Genomic DNA, 23,061 nt, shown 5'->3' with positions numbered 1-23,061 from the left:
ACAAACAAAACCAAACAAAACCAGTAGTGCATTCCTGTAATGCATGAGAAGGAATGCAAACAGCAACCACAAAACAATCTTAACATTAAAAATTCAACATAAAGTCCATCAACTTTGACTATGTTTGAGCACCAAGCATCATTGATGTCAACAGAGTCTGCCTCTTCTTATCCCATCCGAGTCCAAAAGAATCACATTTTTTTGTCCAAATTAGTCGTATTCATAAATTAATAGTTTTCTATCATCAGAGCAAACAATATCGTATTTGGGCCACAAAGTAGCCTTAAGGACTGTGGATAAGCATGTAGTGTTAATGCTACATTTTATGCGCAATCATTTGTGTTTCTATCAGTGGGAATGAGTGTAGGATTACCATCTAAATTTCCCTTCGATGTTTGCTAAAGGAATATTTCTGCATTAATATTACCAACGTAATAACACTCTAATCATGACACTTTTCAAGTTGTACCCCAAACATAAATTACTTTTTCTATTATGGGCCTTAATTAAACATTTAGTGTAAACAAATGATCAAGACAATTTGCTGTAATTATCATAATTTCATTTACACAATAAATTAGAATAGGGAAAAAAGAATAGACACAAGGGAAGAGGGAAACACTGGGAAACAAAGGGGGAAACAGAAGACACGCTGAGTGTCTAATAATGATGGGATGGGTTTACATTATTACTTGAAAGTCAGGTGCGTCTCATATGGACGATTAAGGGTGTCTTGTGCGTCGGTACCTGACGCCAAGGCACGTGACAAAGCGTTGGTATTTGACACACTAGGAATGAAAGTGTCCTTCACTGATGTGTATGAAAATTTGAAAGGCATGACATGTATGAATAGTGATAAACTGAGCTGAAGTTTTTATTTTTAGTTGCTACGTTGAAAAATTTGGAAGGAGTAGAATTACTTGAAATATGTCAATACGATGCAGAATAATAAATATGTTGAAGAACATAGGTTGTGAATGATTCAACATTTTACACAGATGAATGCTTCCAACATTTACACCAATAATTTGGCATACTACAATGATGACAATATTCAAAGGTAAGCAGTGATTTATAATAAAGGGAAAGAAAATGTTGGAGTACTACAGCAGATGTAATTATTATAATTACAAACACTGAAAGGGCTACCCACCAGCTGCTCTCGATTTTTACTAATTATCGTGTTACATGCTCTTTGTTAAATCTTTACAGAAATCTTCATATTTAGCATATTCCCCAAAATGTTGAACTATTCCTTTCAGGTGCAAACTGTTCAGACCGCCCAGTGCAATCACAGGATTTTGCGTTGTCTTTGAAAAGCTGTACTCATGAATTCTTGTATATTTATCATAAAATGATATCACAATGATTATGCAAAACAGAGAAAACATGATATATAAGTAAACAGTACTGCTTGGGTTGCTGTTACATGCTTCTATAAAACATATTTGAAAAGATATACTCTTGCATGGAAAAACATTGAACTCCTTAACGTATACATTTTTCTTCTACCCGTATTTTCCAAAGAAGAAAAGAGAAAAATATTGCATGCCAAAAATTTCACAGGGAACTCTGTGTCTGTGCCTTAAATGTATACTTCACCAAATGCACATTTGCTCCAGGTTAAAGAAACTGATGGTCTCTGCAAATATTACAAATCAATGCAACAGTACATGCAACTTATAGTTGTATTGAACATATACAGTACTTATACAACATATACAGTACATAATAACCAGTTGCTTTGGTGGGAGAAAAACGCTTGTTTTGAATATGCTATCCGTTGACCTCTGATTCAAGTCTGGACGGCAAATTGTAGTTAATGCTGCTGATGTGGAGCCTGCACGTTAAAAGAGATGCTGAGCATTTGCTCTGTGGGAACACTACAGTGGAACCATCTCACGTACAATGAGAATTGTATGAAGGCAAATCACTATCAAAATCCGAGAGCGCAAATGAGATCCACGCGCGCGCTTGTAGAGGTCCCAAAATCAAACAGCAGTGCACGTATTTTATTTTGTCGAGTGCTTTCACATCACTCCCACGAGCAAAATTACAGCCTGCGAGGAGAAAACTAGGCTTTGAGCGCGAGAGGCGTCCCCTAGGAGGGGCGTCCCCTAGGAGGGGCATCCCCTAGTGCGCAACTAATATCACTGCTCTTCTGCTCGCAGAACTTTCACTTGCTCGCTCACAAAACTTTCACCTGCTCGCTGAGTAGTTTTTCTTTTTGACAATAAGTGGGCGGACCCAGTCACCATTGTATCTCTAGATTTAATTGGTTACAATCCTCGTCTTTGGATTGGCCGGATATCACTCTGACACAGACCCTAGGTGGTGGTATAGAGGTGGTTTTCAGATTGCCCTGTATCTCAGAGGTAAATAATGTACTGACACTACAAACATACGGCGATCTTATAGAATATGATGCATTGCTGTAGACTAAACTAACCAACAGTATATAAAGGAGTTAAAAACATGCAGCATACACGTTAATGCAGCAATATATATCCTAAAACATCAGATATAATAGTAAAACACTGAAAGGGTACATTTTACTGCACGGGTACTTTTACTTTCTGTACTTAAAGTACAATTTGCTGATAATAACATACTTGACTAAGGTTTTGAATGCACGATATTTTACTCGTAGTAGATTGTTTCATCAGTATTAGTACGTTTACTGCAGTGAAGGATCTGAATATTTCATCCACTAATTACTTGTCAGTGATTTAAGTTTGGGAACTCACATGGCAAACAGTTAATATACAAACAGTGGTTCCTAACCGTGGCTCCAGATCCTTGACAGGGTAAAAAATCGTGCTCATATTATATACAACTACATTATATCTGTTAACTTCTGTAAACACAACAGTATGATTAAATATGAATGTATCATGTTTTAATCAATTAAGATCAAAGAGTTTCTTTGAGCTGTTTGTCACAAGAGGTTTGACTATCAAACCCAAGTTGTCTGTAATAGAATGATGGAGTGAATTTAAATCAATCTGTGCAACTTGACTCCAGTTTATTTACAAGAGAAACACATTTTTAATTATTCTATTTCAAAACGCATTTGACATACTTTGTATTTCATCAGCCTCTACAGTCTGAAAAGTTTACAAAACCTGTAGTTGTAGTTGTAGTGGAGTAGTGTTTAGTGGCAGATTGAAAACCACCTTCGTACCGTTTGTGTCAGAGTGATATCCGGCCAATCCACAGACGAGGATTGTAACCAATTAAATGTAGTTATACAATGAAAAGGTTAAAGTTTTGGGAGCAATTTTGCCCACGTGACCAGAGATATTTTGCGCGGAGTGATGTGAAAGCGCTCGCCAAATATACGTGCGCGGCTGTTTGATTTGCGCGAGCATGGATCTCATTTGCGTTCTCAGATTTCGACAGTGATTTGCCTTCATAACATTTTCAGTTGAAAAGTCAACAGGTCCTATAAACTGAGGCATTGTCTTTCAAAACTAAAAGCGTCACTATCAGTGGGATAATAACGTCATGCTGCTTCCTTCTTTGCTTCCGTCAGATGAGTCATACTTCACATGGCCCCTAGAGGTCTTTGTCCATTAAATGTAGACATCTGAACATATTACTGATGTGATGTTTTTTCATCGATGGGCAGTTTCAGAAAAATCCAAAATCCAATATAGTGGTATCTTGAGAGGACATTCTTGCACATGTATATCAAAATGTATGAGTATCCAGTGGTAATTTTAAAATACTGTACCTTAATAACTTTTGGACTGTATATGAATCCTTGTGATGACAATGCAGTGAGGTTATGAGCTGTAGCCACTAGCCACATTCAAAGAATGGCTTCAGAAGTCCATTTGTGTTTTTAAACCATTCAGTAAATGTCAGCTTGATGTGAAAGTTAATGCTTTTAATATGTTGACATGGCACATTTACCAACCTCAACAAGTGGTTTGAGAATATACTAGAAATGAATAATGGTTGGGTTGGGTCAGTGGTGGGCCATCAGGCTGGCCTAGACAGATTCACAGTTATAGTTATAGCTATTTTATAATTTAAGAATTTTTCATAAATACACTACATGTATTCTAAATATTTTTTCCCATTAGCTTATTATCTCATTGCATAGCTACTGTCTTCCTCAGTTGCGGTGCTTCCAGCACAGCTTGTTTTAAGTAGAGCTTTTATCCAATCAGATTTGACCCCTATTTCATCTCTAAGTAAAAAAATCTGCCCTGAGGCCTTCCGAATTACAAGTGAATCCCTTTGCAGTTTAAGGAAATGGGGACGATGTTATTGATTGTCATAGTCTTCAACCAATCAGATTTTTAGTTTGACATGTTGGGCGTATTCTTTGACATGCCAGAGCCTCCTAGCTGGCCTACATATGTCAGCATTAACATGCGGCGGAGTTAAAGTTTAAAGATCTGTAAGACATTTTTACGTGACATTCCATTTTTTGCATTTTGTCATGTTTGGCGGTGACAATCCCAATATCTACTGCCGAGCGGACATTTTCAGCCCTCAAACGCATTAAAACGTATTCAAGAAATACAACTGGGTAGGCTCGACTGTCATCCCTGGCATCCATGGCAATCGTGAAGGACCTCCTAAAACGCACCGATGTACTGTACAACCGTGGCATTGAACTCCTTGTAATCAAAGAAAGGAGGATGGAATTTGTCTTTAAGTAGTGAACAGCAGCTTTGCTGAGTGAACTGCTTTTTTTTTTAACATCTGCAGTAGCGTTACTACTGTGTTAATTTTTCTATTGGGTCATTTTTATGATATGGTTAATATTGTTCCCTCTGATGTGAATAATATTTGAATGGTGCCCTTGAGTGTGTGGCGGAATGCGTGTTTTAGCGCCGCAGTTTTGCTGGAATGTGCAGAGGCCTGTTGAATCGTGTTATTTGGGTTTTATGTTATTCTACCTGCTTTGTTGTCATATAAATATATGTGACTGGTTCTTGTGAGTTTGTTCTTGACATTGATATTGACTATATCCATTGCCCGTTAATGACGAAGCATCCCGTCATGCTGGCGTCATAATGAGGTTATTAGGAGGTGGTTCAACTGTAGTAGGGCAGCACTGAAGGCCCAGGTATAAAATACACGGCCCGCAACTGGGTTGGGCAATATGATGATGAAGAGATATTTGATAGTTCTCCCTTTAATATCACTGGGGGTATTATGATGATTTGGTCAATGTTGGAAATCACAGAGCAGGACTGTTCTATGGCAGTATTTACAGCATGTTTGCATCAATGTGATGCAGTACCTTTGTTTTTCAGGTATTTAATTCAATGGATTAGCCAAAAACAGACATTAGCATCTGTTTATGTTATCTATCAATGGTTTCTCAAGTGAATTTCCAGGACTATAACGCAATATAAAATTACATGTATCGTGATAAAAAGACTATCAACACTGCAAATCCCAAAGTTCCAGTCTCCATTTCATATCAATAGAAATGTTAATGCTAGTGTACATCAAATTTAGGATCCAATTCCCATGATCCCCTGCAAATCCCTGCACCAACGGATCCATGTTTTTGATGGATGTAATGATACTACTGTGTGAAAAGAAGAAAGACTAGCATCTCAGTTACCTATAGAGTATATTCACTGGCGTAAGAGATTCTGTGTACTCATGTCTGCTCAGTATGTTGATGTTATGGAAGTGAATCTGCTGTCAGTAGGAGAAACAGGCGTTGATATGTGTGCAAAAATGGGGACTTCTGTTTGTTCAGTCCTTGAATTCCTGTTTTATTCGGATGAGGGTCGGGGGGTGTTGGCTGCCTCGGCTTTCCCTCCGTAGAATGTATTCACTAAACTGGGAAGAGTCCACTCCACCGCCACATGAACCGGTGATCCCGAACCCTCTCTGCTGTAACCTCTCCAGCACCTGCAGTCACACACAAACCAAAGCAAGACATTTAGACAGTATTCTGGGAAAAGTAGTTAATATGTGCAGATTTGAAAAGTTCCAACTTTGGTGCCTTCTATTGGTACACGCTGAGGAACAGCCATTGCATGAGTCACACCTGGAACAGAATAAGCTAAAAGCAACACATTGCCTGCACTAATTTTCACCAGGATTGTCTCATAGTTCTACATAGAGAAACATATTCCATCAGTATAACTTGAAAGATGCTATAGTCACATAATAATTCAGAACACAAAATTAAATGAATAGTGCAGCTGGCATAACATTTTTAAGGGGCAACTTGAATTCACTAACAGAGACCACCACAATAACAACAAGGGTTTTAAATAGTTTATTAAGTGTCGAAGTAAGAGGGATGTACTCGGGTGGGGAAGGAAGTTGAGGGAGTAAAGGTTGGGTAATGGGATGAGGGGATGTAGGGTAGGGATGAAGGTCGTGCTATTAAGGGATGTAGGGTAAGGGATGAAGGGGTGTAGGGAAAGGAGTGAGGGGATGTGGGTTGAAGGATTATGGGTAGGTAGATGGAAGGATGGGGGAAAGAAGGGTGACGAGACAAGGAGGGCTAAAAGCGCATGGCCCATTTGCCCTGTCTGTGATGAACAGGGGTTTTTGCAGAGACGTTTGGCTGGTTAGTCTTTAGCTTATGTAGTCGCAGATGGTTTCATATGGACTTAGGTACGAGTCTAGTCGGAAGAGGTAGATGGGTTTAGGTGGACCAGACTGGTTGGTTTTGCTGCATTTGAGGTGGTCGACGGTATCAGGAGGATGGATGGAGATGTCCTATATGGTGGCATGTGACCTGGAATATGTGAGCCTTGGATGATGAACTAGTCCTGGACCGAACTAGAGTGAGCCTCTGCATGAATTAAATTATATCGAGACACTGTGACCGCCCTTTGTTAATGATGTCTACGACCGCACTGTTCTCGGAATACAATGGGATGGTGTTTTTAGACCATTTGTGCCCACTGCTATGACTACTAGGTACATTTCGGAGATCGTGGAGGAAGGAGTGAATGATGAGAATTAGGGCGGACATTCAGCTGAGGACCACTTGACCAGGTAGAAGCCGCCAAAGCAGAAGGAGGGGGCTGCGTGCCACAGTTTTAGCTCCGTTTTGCATGCTTCATCGAGTGTGACGTGGTCGTGGAGAGATGGAACAGAGACGGCAACTGAAAGGAGTGTGACACGAAGGAGCGTCCTTGGGGGATGATACTGATGGCGTAGTTTAGGTGCTTTGGTGCATTTGAGGGCCAGGAGGAGATTTGAGATGATTTAGAAGATCTGATGAGGGATGCTTGGAGTGAGACAAAGTCAAGGGTGATGCCAACGAATTCCAGGGATGTGCAGGGATCTATGTTTTTTTCTGAGGAAAGAGGAACTCCAACTTCCTGAAAAGCAGAAGTCAGAGTGTGGAGGCCGTGTGCTGTGGGTAGGAAGGTGGCGTGACGGTGAGGAAGTCGTCTAAGAGATATATGACAAACGGTAGTTTATGGATATTTTTTAGGATCCAGCAGAGTGCTTCAGATAAATAATCTAACATTTTTGGGATGCTTTGTGCAAGGTTCCAGTGCTCAGGGTAGATGGGAAGGACTTTGAAGGTGCTAGTGATGTCTGCCTTGGACCACCAGGCTTCCTGACATGCAAGGCGGATGAGGGATAAGTGCAGGGAGTTGGCCGATCATGAATGCCTCTTTGACTTCCTAAGCCAGAGGTTTATCGACTGTGTCCTGCTTGAAGATGACTGACTGCCAAGTTTGACATATGTAGGAGGAATCTGGCTTCACCTGCAAACCTGGGTGGAAGCCTTGAGTGAAACCTTGTATGAGGAATCTAACTAAAAGGCAATCTGAGGGGTTCTTTAAGGCAGAAGCTAGAGCATTAATGTTAATTGTGGAAATGAGACACTTACACAGGATGTGCTTGGTTGTATTGTGGGGAAAAGTTGGTCTTTCATGGGCCCCTCCGCAGAAGGAGCAGATATGGAGGAATCGGCAGCTCGAAGCTCTGCATGCATCCTAGGTTGTTAATGTTATTTCAGACCATCCTCCCACCCTGGTATAGGGCTGGTCTACCTCTCCTATCTACGCCTTTGGGGAGAGGGCCGGATGTGGTTGACTGAAGCTTTGCTGCGATCAGGTGCAATCAGAACAGGGTATGTATAAAAACCACCGAACCACAAGGCCAGGTCGAGGATCAGTGATAAGTAGTCATCCAACCGTGGTAGGAGTGGGGTAAGTGAGAGGGGAAAGCAGAAACAGGAGGAAACAAAGGGTTTTGGTCGATGACTCCACATGGGATCCCTGTCGGTAGCTGTCGGTCCCATACCTTACTTTGGAGTTGTCGGAGAATAGAGGGTTGAGAGCTTCAGGAACGTGGATAGCTGAACGCAACTGAGGTTGCTGGTGACTAAGGATGGTGGGAGAAAAGGGAGATCCGGGACCTTAGGAGTTAGCTGGTCTTCTTCAAACAGGTCATTATCAGAAGGGTTGAGAAAGAGTCCATTGTATGCGCATGTTTTGCGAGTGGTGTCGTAGCGAGTGGTGACGTAGTAGGCAGTTAAAGCTCTAGAAAAAGCTAGTAAGTGGACATACATCTTGTTTCTAATCTATTCAAATTGCCAGATATATCACATATATCACTCTTCAACGTTTGAGTGAAGACGAATCCAGAAAGAAATGCGTCAGTGAAACAGGTAGATGACAGTGTCATCCACCCCAATACCAGATTGGTAGGCGAACTGAAGTGGGTCCAAAGATGAGCTCACCAGGGGGTGGAGATGTACAAGGACCAGCCTCTCTAGCGTCTTGATCAGGTGGGATGTTAACGCCACCGGCCTGAGGCTGTTGAAGTCCTTGGGTTGCGGGGTCTTTGGGACTGCTACCACGCAGGATGTTTTCCACAGCTGTGGTACTCTCCCCAGCAATCTACAGGAGGTTGCAGCAGCAGGGAGGACTGGATGGTGGGAGTGGTGGATGACTGATCAAATCTGTTAAAGAATAAGTTCAGATCATTCACCCACTTTTGGTCCCCCATAGTCTGTTGGTTGGGCCCCTTGTGGCCAGGCATCGCCTTGAGGCCCTTCCAGACCCCGCTGATGTTGTTCTGCTGCAGCTGGTCCTCCATCTTTGTCCTGTCCTGATCTTCCTCCTCAACTCCCTCTGCACAGTCTTCAGCTCCTCCTTGTTTCCTGATCTAAAGACCCTCTTCTTCTCCTTGAGGAGGGTCTTTATTTCAGGAGTAATCCAAGGTTTGCTGCTGGAAAAACACCGTACAGTCCTGGTGGGTACGCTGATCTCCACACAGAAGTTGTTGTAGTTCGTTATACAGTGAGTGAGATTGTCAATGTCCTCCCCATGGTCATCACTGAATACTTCCCACACAGTAGAGTCAAAACAGTCTTTCAGAGCCTCCTCGGCTTCCTCGGACCATCTTTTTACTGTGCGAGTAACAGCTGGCTGCCTTTGTACAAGAGGTTTGTACAAAGTGGATGTTGATGATGATGTCACAGGCCGCCTCAGCATTAGCAGCTATCGTGATAACGTGAGAATTCCAGAGTTACACCATCTATCATTAACAAACACTGCCAGACCTCGTCCCTTCCTCTTACCGCTCTCCATTGTCCTGTCCGCCTATATGATACAGAACTCGCCCAGGGTAGCATGCGTGTCCGGGGATAGCTCCGTTAGCCATGTCTCCGTAAACACCATGAGGCTACACTCCCGGTAAACCCTCTGATGGCTAGTCAGCGCTGATAACGTGTCCATCTTGTTGGGGAGAGACCGTACGTTTCCCATGATCATGGAGGGGAGGACGGGTTTAAAACGTCTCCTTCTGGCGCGACGCTCTGCCCCAGCTCGGCATCCCCGTCTCTTCCTCCTTAGCACGCAGGGAACCTCCGGTCTCTCCTCCGGTTGCAGCACCGCCGTGTCCCGGAACGCTAACAGCTGGTCGCTGGTGTAAACAATGGGACCATGGCTGTGTGCTGGATCCCCAGACACGGTGGTGAAAAGTGCGATAAACAGCAAATAGACAATCAACTAGCAAATAAAAAGAAAATGCAAGCAATTACAGAAAACAAAAGCAAATAAAAAAAACACAAGCAAATACAGAAACACAACAGATAATTGTTTGTGTTTTTGTATTTGGTTATGTTTTATCACTTGTTTTTACTAAATGCTGTGCACATGTCGTCTTCATCTGATGGACAGTTAAATCACAAAATTTTCTTCTAAAGAGGAGGTGCGATACTACTAATAAAAGTGATAGTAATATGTGACCAGTGTGAATGTGATCAGTTCTCTCTGATATAGTCTGCAATTTCTTTTGTGTGTGTGTATACATGTGTTGCTAACAATAGCTGAGGAAGAGGCCCCTGGGCTTTGGGTCACTCTTCATTTTCTCTAGGTAAAATCCATTTCACAATCTGGGCTGAAACATCAACTACTTCAGAAGTAGTCCATTAGTTTCTCTCTCCCTCCCCAAAGGGAACAACATAGTGACATTATCTCAGTTTGCCCTCAGGAGTCCTCTGTTCCTCTGACTGCATCTCTGTCTGACTGATATTTCCCCTGAGACAAAGATAGACAGACATACAGTAATGAAATGTGTCAGCCATCAATGTATCGCCACACAAGGAAGTCATTGGCTGATTCTCAACACTTTCAATATAATAAAGGGCTCTATGACTGAACCGAACTAACTGAAAATTCAAGAAAAACACATTTCCTATCAAATTTGATGGACGGTGATCCAACCAGAGCTGGAGATGATCTGCAGAGAAGAATGGCAGAAACTCCCCAAAATCCAGGTGTTTAAAGCTTACCTTAATGTGTTATTTCAGTTTTGTCTTTTGAATACATTTTTAATTTTTTTGTGTAGATTGATGAAAGATTTTTAGCATAATACTGCAACATAACTAAATGTAAAAAGTGAATGGAACTAAATACATTCTGAATATACAGTACATGAGACGGAAAATGTATGATTGTATGAGTTAAAATTAGTGCTGGGCAACGTTTACAATTTGTAATCGCGATTACTCGCATGATTTTCTGCGATTAATCGCATTGTTATGCACACAATTCAATAATGAATTAAAAAGTAGTGTATTGCACTTTTATTTTAAAAGTACTGCTATATGAACAAAAGCGCAATAATATTTGGTTTGCTAACACTTTAAACAAATAAGGTGCTTTTTAACAGCAGTATTTCCTTTACACACTGTGACAGAACGCTGGAGACGATGTGCGATGTAGGGACGTGTTCAAAAGGCAGATGTCTCGCAGCAGTGATCATATTTCTTACACTATCTGTGTGCTGACTTACATGAATAAAATGTTCCGCGCAGGTTTCAGCAAAATGTTTGTCTTCTGTTTTCATTACAGTCAGAGCATGTGAATGCAGCTCCCACTGTTCATCAATATAATGCACTGTAACTCCGAGGTGATTATGGTTACCCAGCGATGTCCAGTAGTCTCCAGTGAGAGCAACAGCTGGTGTACATTGTAACGCCGTCACTTTTGTAGTCCTCTCCTTCTCATACAACTTGTGTTTTCTTCTTGTGATGGTTGGTGTGTCTTAAGGGAGGCTCATATGTGACGTCATTCGTTGCGATCCTAAAGCTGCGTTCACACCAAACGCAACGCGAACGCACCTTGAGAACGTTCCTTAGACCGACATCTTCCACAATACTAATTGGCTGCAGTTTGTAGCTATCCACTTTGCTGTGGCATTTGTTAGCTTGTCTTGCTTCTGTTTATCTATACTTCTTCGACACGCTGCATCCAACGTAGTCTGCCGAAGCCTCCCTCCACCATTTGTTTGAGTGGGTGATTTGCTGGCATTAACGTTGTGTATTGCATTTTTTTTTAAAACTGTGTTAATGCGTGATAAAATAATTGTCGGTGTTAATTAATGAATGCGTTAACGCAATAATAACACATTAAGTTGCCCAGCACTAGTTAAAATATATGTTCATGAGAGGGTTGGGTTATGGTTAGGGTGAAGATCAATTCCATCCATCTAGTTACAGACATCCATCTCCTCGGCAACGTTTTCCAGCTCTTCCTGGGGAGCCCTGACCAGATATATATTCTCTCCAGCGTGTGCTGGTTCTACCCCAGGCCTCTTACAAGTTGGACACCTAAAAACCTCTCAAGGGAGGCGTCCGGGAGGTGTCCTGATCAGATGCCCAAACCACCTTAGCTGGCCCCTTTCCACAAAATGAAGCAGCAGCTCTAATCCGAGCTGCCTCCAGATGTCTGTGCACAAAAGGACGGCACGGAAAGGAGGCTTCGACAATCGGCCGAAGCCTCCTTTCCAGCACTTACATAGCACAGCAATTGGAACACACCACACAAGCCTGAAAAGACATGTCAGCCAAGACAGTCCAATAATGTCTGGAGCCTTCAGCATCTCAGAGCAAATGTCATCCAGCCCTGGAGGAGCTTTTTGACTAACTCAGCGACTTCTACAGGGATATAGGTGGGTCTTGCCCCAAGTCTGCCAACAACGCTTTCTCCACGGTGGTGTTGGTTGTGTTCAGGAGTCCCTCAAAGTGCTCTTTCCACCACTTCACAATATTCCCAGTCCATGTCCGCAGTTTTCCTCCCCTGCTGAACACAGCCTATACTAAGCACTGCTATCCCTTCCTGAGTCATGCAACAATTTGCGAGAACTTTCTTGAGGCTAACCGAAAGTCCTTCTCCATGGCCTCCCCCATTTCTTCCCACACTGGTTTTTGCTTTGGCATCAGATGCAACTGCAGCCCTTCTGGCCAACAGGTACCCATCTGCTGCTTGCAGAGACCCCTGGGCCAGCCAATCCAAAAAGGCCTCCTTCTTCAGCTTAACAAATGCAAAATAATTTACATAAAAAAAAAAAAAAACTATTTCACTGTATTTTTCGATCAAAATCATCTTTTCTTCCTGTTAAAACAAATATGACAAGTGCTTATGTAAGCTAGTACCAAATAATTTCAACCAATAATATCATGACGTCCATCAAACTTTTAGTGACAAGGGAGATGAGTATGTAGAGCGAGCCACAGCAAACTCCTCTTTACCTCTGCATTCTAAGCCCGCTCACTTTTTAATTCAATTCAGTCCAATTTAATTTATTTTGTATCAATCTGTACACACACAACATCCTCTGTCCTGGGACCCTCACATTGGTACAGGAAAACACAACAATACAGAAGCTTAAGGCGCTCTAACTTCCATTTCCCTGGGACTTTAAGCGAGGTTCACACTTCACAACTTTTAAAGTGGTCAGATCTCTTTCCTGTTCACAACTTGCTGTCTTGTAATCTGGAGTCTTGGCTGTAGTTCCCCAACATGTGTTTCATCAATATGAACAATGAGCCTATTTTTAACCATGTCCAAACCCTAGTACCTCGTAGCCTTAGTAGTTTGTTTCTTGTAAGTCATTTAATAGCTCACATATCCTGAGAAAACTGTTAAGTCACTACTGTTTGATCCCTTGGTCACAAGACAAACATTGGTGTTAAAAGGGTTTGAAATCTGAACCCAGAGTGTGTTTTGTACCTGGACAGAGTTGAGGTGGCAGTAGCCGTTGAGCGGGAAGCGAATGATGTGCGCGGAGTCCTGGTTCCAGCTGGTGTTCAAGGATTTGGATATGACGTCTCTGACCTCAGGAAAAACGTCCTCGATCACGGCCCGGTGGGCGCTTACGTTGATCCTCTCACCAAGCTCCGGAGCCACATGAATCACGACACACTCGCACTCCAGAGACACACCCCCGCACTCCTGCTCGGTCCTCCAGCGCTCCAGCTCAGCCTGCAGAGGAGTCAGCTGGAAGAAACTGGCCTCTTCGAACAGCAGGGAGTATTCCTGGAAACACACACACACACACACACACACACAATATACATGAAAAGAAGCTCAGAGACATACACACACGGACAGAAGAAACAAAGGCAGAAAAGACAAGCTCATGAAAATACACACACATGCAAACACAAGCACACAAACACGCATACATGAGCAGAGCATTAATCAACATAGATAAATAAAGCAATGATACAGTCATGATAAGTGAGCCTTTACAGTGAATGTGAGAGGTCCATATCTATCATATTTTGCTTAAAATAATCGCCTTTGTTTGTGCTCATTTATGACTACATGCAATGACCACTTGTGATTCACAATTTTTGAAAAACCTGTTTCATTGACTGTTTTATACCATCATTGACTGCTTACTCCTCACTTCTCTTAACTGGCCGGTAGGGCCTGAAAGTGATCAACAACTGCCTCAGAAGCAAAATATATTTCCGGTAAAGTTTGGTCCCATTTTGAACTGGAGCATCCGCAAATTTCCTTACCCCATATGTTATGATCCACCAAAATTCGGCATGATACCAGATGAATAAATCCCTGTTTTTGTTATCTTTGCCGCAATCTTGACTGTAAGGGCAATGGGAGGGACAATTGTGTGGAATTCCACTCTTTTTTGTTTGAGGGGGGAAATGGAGACACACCTGGTGCAGATCTGCACTCTACTAAGTTTTAGTTCAACATTAGTATGTACATATCTTGTATAGTAGTTATTATTTGCTCCAGTCAGGGATCCCTCTAACTGGAATAATGTAATAAGTGCACATCGTTTGAGATCACATGTGTCATTTCTGCACTGTAGTCACACCACATGTCAACTATGCCTTGTAGTCTGCATTGGCTTTTCAGTGAATTAAATAAGGCTATTAAGTGCACAAAGAACATAGTATGTGTCAAGGCAAGGAATTATAACACTGTTTGGACCTACAACAAAGTCATGTGAATGCACTCATTTTCATTTCTCTACAAACAAAAACATATTCCATCAGATGAATTAAAAAGATGCTATATTCACATAACCAAAACAAATCTAAAGATAATGTCTCCATGTGGTTATCTGTGTGTGCCACATCATTATGAGAATGAATTAAGGAATACGAAAGTTAGAGAATTACATTTTCGCTGACTGTGGATAATTCAGCCCACATGAAGTAGCTTTCCAGTTCTGAAGTCAATGCCAGAATATGTGGCTAAAAATGTTTCAAGGTGCAAATATTCAGCCACAATTACTGTAAATACTGTTTATGTTTACAATAATTCAGAAAGTGGTTATATAATAGTAACAACCGTAACAGAGTAACACTCATGTGCGTGCAGTCACTTATGCTATTGATTGGGGATCTTTTTGTTGCGTTTGGTTAAGTAGAAATGCAACAAATGGATATTTTCCATAAGTGGCCTATATGCTCAAGTGTGACGACAGTTAAAATCCCTCCTCTGACAGTCTGGACAGTTCATTTGTTCCCTGTCTTTTGGAACTGTTCAGATAAACTGTGGTAGTACCTGATCAAAGCTCTAGACACTCACTTTGAAGTCATCGGGGATGAAGAGTTTTGAGGTCCGGAGGAAGTTAAGTATGTAGCGAAACATGGGGCCGTCTCGATCAATGAAGTAGTGCTGCTTGAGACTGTCCAACACTATGGGCTCCGTTCCCTCGAACAGACGGCCGATCCTGTCAGAAACAATAAAGACGAAAACAGAGAGGCCTCTTCATCAAATAATAACCAAATGTTGGACAGGCTGTCATGTCTGCTGGCCAGAGACGTCCTAAAATGTACTGCTGCAGCTGAATGTTCAGACCTTATAAAAATTAAAACATTTTGCCAACTTTCAATCTCTTTCTTATTATTATACTCTTAAAAGTTGCAGATTGAAGGGTTCTTATTTTAGTGTATAATTGCTGAGATGATGCAGCAGCTTAACTTGTTGTATTCAACCCGTTCTCACTTCCAACTCTTCAACTGCCAATGCTAGGTCAATGCCCCTCTGCATCTGATTCCAATGCAACCAATGCATCGAGGCACCCTGTAGCGTCTGTATGAGACACACCAGGTTTTCAAATAACTACAATATAAACCCATCCACTGCATTATTATATGGTCATAGCAACTGACATAGAATAAAGACTGGGGAAATTAGAGATGGGTGGGATTGTAGGGTAGGATAAACGGGTCAAACAAACACAGAACTTTCACCCAGGAGACCGCTCTTCGTGTCCATTGTGCAATCAAGTCAACCTTGACTTATTTTACTTTACTTTTGTTACGTAACTTACATAGGATACTTAATGCCCAACCAAGTACTTCTGTTGTCTAAACCTAACCAAGTACTTTTGTTTACCTTTAAGTAAACCTATGTTGGAAGTTTTCTTTGAAAAGACACTGTATTCATGTAACAAGCTGACACTATATGTATCCTGTTAACACTGAATTGAATTTTTAAAGACATTGCATTTAACAAGGGGAAACTGGCACGTACAACACTGACACTAAAGGGGTACCATAAGCCACTGACCAAGTGGCGGTATCTGATGAGAAAAATGGTAGTTCAAAATGCTATGTCTATCTCAATACATATGTACATTGAACGAGTTATTGGCCACTGTAATACTCCTCCCCACTTCCTAGCCGATGAAAGAGCTTTCCCAGCCAAATCACGTTACAGTATTGCGGCAGTGTGAGTTTTGGTTGACATCAGCTGCAGAGGGAGAGAGGGTGCAAAGGCTTGCAGGTCGACACATCTGTGAGTATTTGGCCTGACTGTTAGTCATGCATGCTGCAATAACATGTGCTTAAGTATCACAGTGAAGCTGGGTCCAGAACAACTGACACACAAGCTGGCAGAGGCAGGTGCCAGGCGAGGGGAGGAGAAGGGAAGTCCAGAGGGTCTTCTTCACGGAGTGTTGCACCCCCATGTTTCTACAGTAGCCCAGAACGGACAAACCAAACACTTGTTCTAGAGAGGGCATTTTGCGTTTTTACGTAACCTGAAGGCCACCAAAGTTCTGAGACACGGAAGAAAAGGGGTAAGGGGAGTTATTCAATTGGTCGCAATCTGCAACCTCAACACTAGATGCCACTAAATCCTATACACTGATTCTTTAAAAAAAAAACACTGAATTTGCATCTTTACTGAAAAAAAATATCTCCGTTTGCAGTACAAATTAAGCGGCAGTGTTTACCCTTTAAGAACCCCTTAACATATGCAGAGAACCCATTAAAAGCCTTAAATATGTTGGAATATTAGTTTATTAATTAAGTTTATCAATTAATTTACTCAAAATCTGGGATAAACCTTTTATTACACCTGATTACACATCATTAAGATTAAATGTCATTAGTTTACACCTGAAAATATTTTAGACCCCTAATGTAATTGTGAAGCCAAATATCAACCGTAATTACACTTTAATTTGATAATAAATAGACTTGTCAAATATTTAAAATGAATATTATATGTAAATATTCTATTCTATTTAAATTAGGGAAAAGTCATACAAACCTCAAAATCTTGATTCATTAACCAAGCGCTTTTGAAATGAAGTTTTTTGTTTTATAGTGGATGTGTGTCTCTCACCGTGACTCAGGGTACTTGGTAAGGGTGGCCAGGCTGCTGGTGTACATGTGTCCTCCTACATCGATGTGGACGGGTGCGTTGGTTTTGGTGAGCTGGGCTGGTGTGGGGATGCCGGCAGAACCCAGAGGAGACACAGAGACCTGCTGCTGACTGGACATACTGCTGCTGCTGCCACAGCTGTCCTGGGACACAAAACAAACACACACACACACACACACACACACACACACACACACACACACACACACACACACACACACACACACAGTAGTGGCATTACCAGTATAAAAGTAATTATAGTGCTGTAGTATCAGTGGCAGCGGTAATATTAGCAGTAGTGTGGTTGTCAGATGTCAACAGAGGCCAGTCAGACATTTACAATGTATTTCCAATACATACCATCTTGTAAAAAGATTTAGATCTCCAACATGACAACATTAGTTGGTGTAAGTGCACAACCTAATTTAACATTAAGTTAGCCAAATATTAGGTGACCAGAGACACGAGCGGAGATGAATGCTAATGTAGCTTCATGTCATGTTCATGCTGGGTATGTAAAATGAGGCACCTGTTTACTGCCTTCTGCAAAAGAACAACTTATTAAAAAATAGTTGGTCGTTAGTAGATCTTGTTCTGCTGCCCCCTAGTGGCCAAATATAATTCAATGCAACCCTACATTAGCAAAAATTGCAGAGGGCTTAATATGCCCTGTTGACATAGAATTTTATTTTAGATCACTTATCTATCCAGGCCTATGGGACTATACTGTTCCGCCAATACAGTCTGCCAGGCAAGTGTCTCCATGGCTACCTTTGCCCTGCAATGAGCCAATCCCACTGTACCCTGTGACATCCCACGGGTTGGCTGGCAGGTCTGACCCACTGAGGTTTAGAGAAGTGCTGATGAGTTTAGAGCTGTAGCTCCGAGGCAGCCTCGGGACTGCCAGAGGTCTGACAGGAAGCAAAAAAACAGGAGGACAGTCTGTCAGGCACATAGATATGACTGTCGGAGCACCAGCTATTCCAGATTGCCCCATGGGCAACTTTTACAATGCCAGGTGCCTGGAAAGAAGCAAAACGTTAAGCTCAGAAAGAAGCAATTGGAAACCTGGAAGAGGCCCAGTGCCTGACAGGCTGGGAACAAAGGTCTTCCACTGCTGTGCTGTTTTTCTCTCATTCTGTTCCAAACGGCTCTCTTCCAACCTATTCAGTTCTACTTCACTTGTACGTCTTGCAAGGTCAGAGGTTTAACTACTCTGAACTGTTCTGTGTGTGTGTGTGTGTGTGTGTGTGTGTGTGTCTGTTTCTGGCTGAAACTTATTTATGTAAAATAATATAGATATAAAATATGATTAACTCTGAATTAACTATTGAGCATACCGGAACAAGCTGTAAATATATGACATAATATCCCTTTAAAAAGATTTTGGGGGTGAAGATTTTAACAAACATTTGTCTATTTACACATCCAGCAACATGATGATTCATTTGAAGTTGGGTTTGTTTCCAACTGATGAATCTAAGTCCAATATTCTCTCTCCTCTTAGCTCTGTTTTTGGTCTCCACCAACTCCTGAGGGAAATATCTTTAGCTGCCCATTGCCCCATGTGTTCACCGCTAGTCTCTAACTGTGTCTGTCTGCTGAAGTGTACAGTGGCTTAAACAGCTGCCTGCTGCTGCTGCTGGAAAAGGTGCTAATGAGAGCTGTGAGACTCAACCAAAACAATAAAGTTGAGAATTATAAGACCAAAACAACGAGCTGAAAAACACTAAAGCATCCATAAATCCTCTGGGTTTGTCACTGACACCGCTTATATTACACACACTGAGTTGGTCCACTGTTCTGTTAATATATAAATATTAGTGCACTTTAATGGTTGTAATTCTGCAACATTTTTAAGTGATTATCAGACTACCAGATGCCACCGCTTTCAAATCCTCCATGCAGCAGGGGCTTTAGCTTTAAATGTGTGAAAAAACAAAAACAACAACTGTACTTCTAGCCAGGACATATGCCATTGTAGTTTACTACAGTAAACTAACGCACAAAATCAATCAACCATCAATGACCTTCTCTAAAAAACTAAAGAATACTTCCTCCTTAAACATCTCACTAAGAGCTGCATTTTTTTTCTGCACAGTATTATTCATACTCGACACACACAAGCACACACAAGCACACACACACGCACTCTCATTTGGCCTTGCCTGCGGCGGATTTTACGCACGAGCTGTTAACACACAGCCTTCCTGAAGATGACAAACGATCACATGTCCTCTGTTACCTGTGTGGGCGCAGCGACCGGGGACCTCACCGCGGGCTGGGTGTGAATACAGGACTCCGTGGCTCTCGCAGGCACCGGCTCGCTCTGGTTCCGCTCCATGGGCGACTCCGCGCGTGTCCCGGGGCGCACACACAGCCTCTTGGCGTGAGGAGCCCCCGGGTCCTCCTGGGCACTGACTTTATTCGTTGTCGTTGTTGTTGATGATGTGTTTATTGTTGTTGTTGCTGCCGGCTTCAGATCCGCAGCGTCAGTAACCCGGCGGAGGTACGGGATCACGAGCTGGAATTGGGACTGCGCGTGGCCGTTGACCGTTTCCGAGGCAACGTAAAGCGTTGTCGTCGTCGGCCTGGAGCCCGAGGCGCCAACGATGCTGTTGAGCGTCGCTATGGAGACGGCGCCGATGCAGTGGTTGGTGTAGGTCTTGGAGAGCTTGGCAGCGCGCGACAACATCTGCATCCTCGTGCCCAACAGGTTCTTACCGATAGCTTTGTTCTCGTACCACGTCACGTCGCTCGCGCAGCAGTGGTCCCGCGGCCGCTGGAAAAACGCCCTGCAGAGCGGGTTCCGTTTGGACACGTAGCGGACGAAGCTGGCGTACGGGCACTGCTCCGAGCCGGTCTCGTACATCCGCGGCAAGGTGTCCTCGTCTGCGTCCGGACGCTTCTTGGTCCAGGCGGCGGAGCGGGACTTGTGGTATGGTCCGAGAGCTTTGAAATAGACAAACTTTCTCCCGTCCTCATCCACCGCCAGACCGAACGAGTCCTCCTCCAGCTCCCGCTGGTTCTCCCGGCCCCTGGTGCAGAAATACATACAGGTCTCGAACCAGACTTTGTTGAGCAGTCCGAACGGAGTATCGGTGTTGAACACAGACGACTCGTACAGTTTCCGCAGGTCCGAGCGCGTGATGGCTTGTTTCTGCACCACGGGACCGGCGCCTTGCTCCTCCAGCCTCCGTATGACCGCGGCCAGGGTCAGGTTGGCGCTGCGCAGTTCCGGGTCCTTGGTGAGGTCCAAGGTCCGGCAGTAGGGCGGCTCGTTCAGGTACCGATTCAGGGAGCTCCGGATGCTGATGAGGGACGACTTGCTGTACAACTGTCCACTTTTGGAGCGCGCCTCCGCGTAAAAGGAGCGCAGTACCGCGCAGAGCGCCTCCTTGTCCAGAGTTTCAAAGTCTGGACTTTGGGCTTTCTCGCTGAGGTACTCCCTGAAGATCCTCACCGCATACCGGGTGGCAAGGCGGGTGTTCTCGCTCAGCTTGTTCCGCTCAGACCGCTGAAGGTCTCCCTCCAGGTGAGACTCCAGCCCAGCGGGCACGCTGCCGCTGAAGGGGTCCGCCTCCCCCTCCTCCTCTTCCCGGTCCATATTCTGCATAACGACTGCTCGCACCTCCGCGGCGGAACCGCTGGAGTCCAGCACTGTGCCCTCTGACTCCCACTCCAGCTCCACGCCATCTCTATCGGACTCCTCGTCCTCTTCCTCCCCGGTAATCTGGACCTCCTGGATCTCATCTTCATCGTCCTCCTCGTTATCCTCCTCCCTGCGCCTCTCGGGGCAGCTCATCCGCTCCTGCTCCGTGTCTCCGCTGGCAGGCATTCTCGCCATATTGCGGTCTGTGAAGCAGTCCTCCGGCAGCGCGCATGCGCTATATTGGACCGCAGCGCTGAAAGCCTTTTGTGTTTAAGTGACCTTCAGCCGTGCACGCGTCTTTTTTTAAGACACGGGGAGCGAGCGCAGCGGGAGGGTGAATTTGGAAGCGCGCTCCCTGTCAAAAAAGGCTGCAGTATTGGACTGCATATTGGACCAGCAACATGAACACGCAGATGTGATGTGGTGGATAACAGGACTGCAGGAGTGTGACCTCCAGTATCATCACGAGACACACACACACACACACACACACACACACACACACACACACACACACACACACACACACACACACACACACACACCGTTATTCACGCTTTTAAAACAGATACAGAATGTGATGAGTATTAGTGTTTAATTAAGACTACAAATACATTCACCAAATAAACTAAACTGACTTATGCACATTTGTCATAGTACTTCAACCTTTACTGTATTCTGAAAAAGACACAACGCTTTAAAGGACAGAATAGTACATGCTGTCATTATTGCACTGAGAATATATCTAACCATCACACATGCACACTCTATTCTACTATAATTAAGACAAATATGTACAGCTCTTTTAAGTGGTTACACTACATATGTTTTACTTATTTGCCTGCTTTGCATAAATTAAATATGCATGATGCTGGCTTGTGTGTGTGTTTGTGTGAGTGTGTTCAGCTTGGGACTTATGGTGCAATCGGATGGCTGTAATAAATACACATCACTGGAACTAGAACCCATAAAATAACAACAAAGATAAGTTGAAACATGCACATACTGTGTAATACAGCCGTCGTGCTTGAGAAGCAACCACATGACCTGCAGTCTTTGCACATGAAAATCACATGCAGGGCAATAAACAGATACAAATAAAGGAATCAACAGGAGAGCTCGCCGACACATATCAATGACATGCAGGGTCAGAGTCGCCCCCCCGAAGTTCTCCTACACGCTTGGCACATGGGAGAAGGTTCAGTTAGCAATCCGCCAGATCGGACACACTAGATCTTTAAAAATGTGACGTGGCTAAACTATTGTCTGTTCAAAATGAAGGGTAGTGCTACCCAGCCAGTAAAAACAGTGGCTCCAGTGGAGGTTGGTACAGTCTGAGAGAATAACTCAAGTTACATGGACGGCATTTAGACATTGATTGATCAACGTGTCCTCATTCAGCGGTGCGTGTGATATCTTACGCAAAGTAACTCATCATTTCCGTGCGTTTTCCTACAAAAGCCAGCAACATGTCAAGTCTATTTCTGCTGGTTACAGGCACGCACTCGTTTGAAAATACACTTCCGTCATCACAGGAAACAACTCAGTTGGGTTGAGGCGATGTGTGATGTGCATTTATGTTAGTAGTTATTTTAGCAGCTTCTTAATATAGTATCCCATCATGTTGTGTGTCTGCTCACAGCTAAGAGCACTGGCACCTCCCCTGGGCAAACATGACCTTGATATACAGTCTGCTCTCTGTGTACTGCTCTCATTGCCATACGGACTACATCAACTTATTATGTCCTATCGGGTCTGCAGCTACTGATATTCACAGTGGTGATGATCATCACATCATTACATTACATTACATTACAGTCATTTAGCAGACACTTTTATCCAAAGCGACTTACAATAAGTGCATCAACATTGGTAATCAAAAGAACTACTAGTCACCAGAAGTCATAAGTACATTTCCTTTTCCAAACAAGCATCTAAGAGCATGAAGCAGAGCATAACTCAGAGCCAAAGTACAGTGCAGAAACAAGAAAAACAGTTAGTGCTATA

General features: G+C 43.2%; 1 protein-coding gene across 1 annotated transcript; it reads right to left on the bottom strand.

The window, feature by feature from the left end:
- Window positions 1-2,323: 2,323 nt before the first annotated feature.
- On the bottom strand, window positions 2,324-21,361 carry LOC137870611 (uncharacterized). The gene is made up of 5 exons (XM_068708012.1): window positions 19,648-21,361; window positions 17,364-17,689; window positions 15,315-15,459; window positions 13,479-13,784; window positions 2,324-5,889 (listed from the first exon to the last, which is right to left on the bottom strand). Exons 1-5 carry the CDS (start codon window positions 21,247-21,249, stop codon window positions 5,731-5,733), a joined length of 2,538 nt encoding a protein of 845 aa, XP_068564113.1. The 5' UTR covers window positions 21,250-21,361; the 3' UTR covers window positions 2,324-5,730.
- Window positions 21,362-23,061: the final 1,700 nt, after the last annotated feature.

Source organism: Cebidichthys violaceus, unplaced genomic scaffold, assembly GCF_023349555.1.
Source record: "Cebidichthys violaceus isolate CVI_PGR_0920_01 unplaced genomic scaffold, fCebVio1.0.p SCAF_13, whole genome shotgun sequence".
Classification (NCBI taxonomy): Eukaryota; Metazoa; Chordata; class Actinopteri; order Perciformes; family Stichaeidae; genus Cebidichthys; species Cebidichthys violaceus.
The sequence above is the reverse complement of the archived record's forward strand: the minus strand, read 5'-3'. Positions and strand labels throughout refer to the sequence as shown.

Bases quoted from the DNA above. Each gene is read 5' to 3' on its own strand.
- LOC137870611 (XM_068708012.1), bottom strand. From the start codon at position 21,249: ATGGCGAGAATGCCTGCCAGCGGAGACACGGAGCAGGAGCGGATGAGC. The intron at 15,460-17,363 runs GTGAGAGACACA...TGTTTCTGACAG, and splicing joins ACCAAGTACCCTGAGTCACG to GATCGGCCGTCTGTTCGAGG. The intron at 13,785-15,314 runs GTGAGTGTCTAG...GTGTGTTTCCAG, and splicing joins TCATCCCCGATGACTTCAAA to GAATACTCCCTGCTGTTCGA.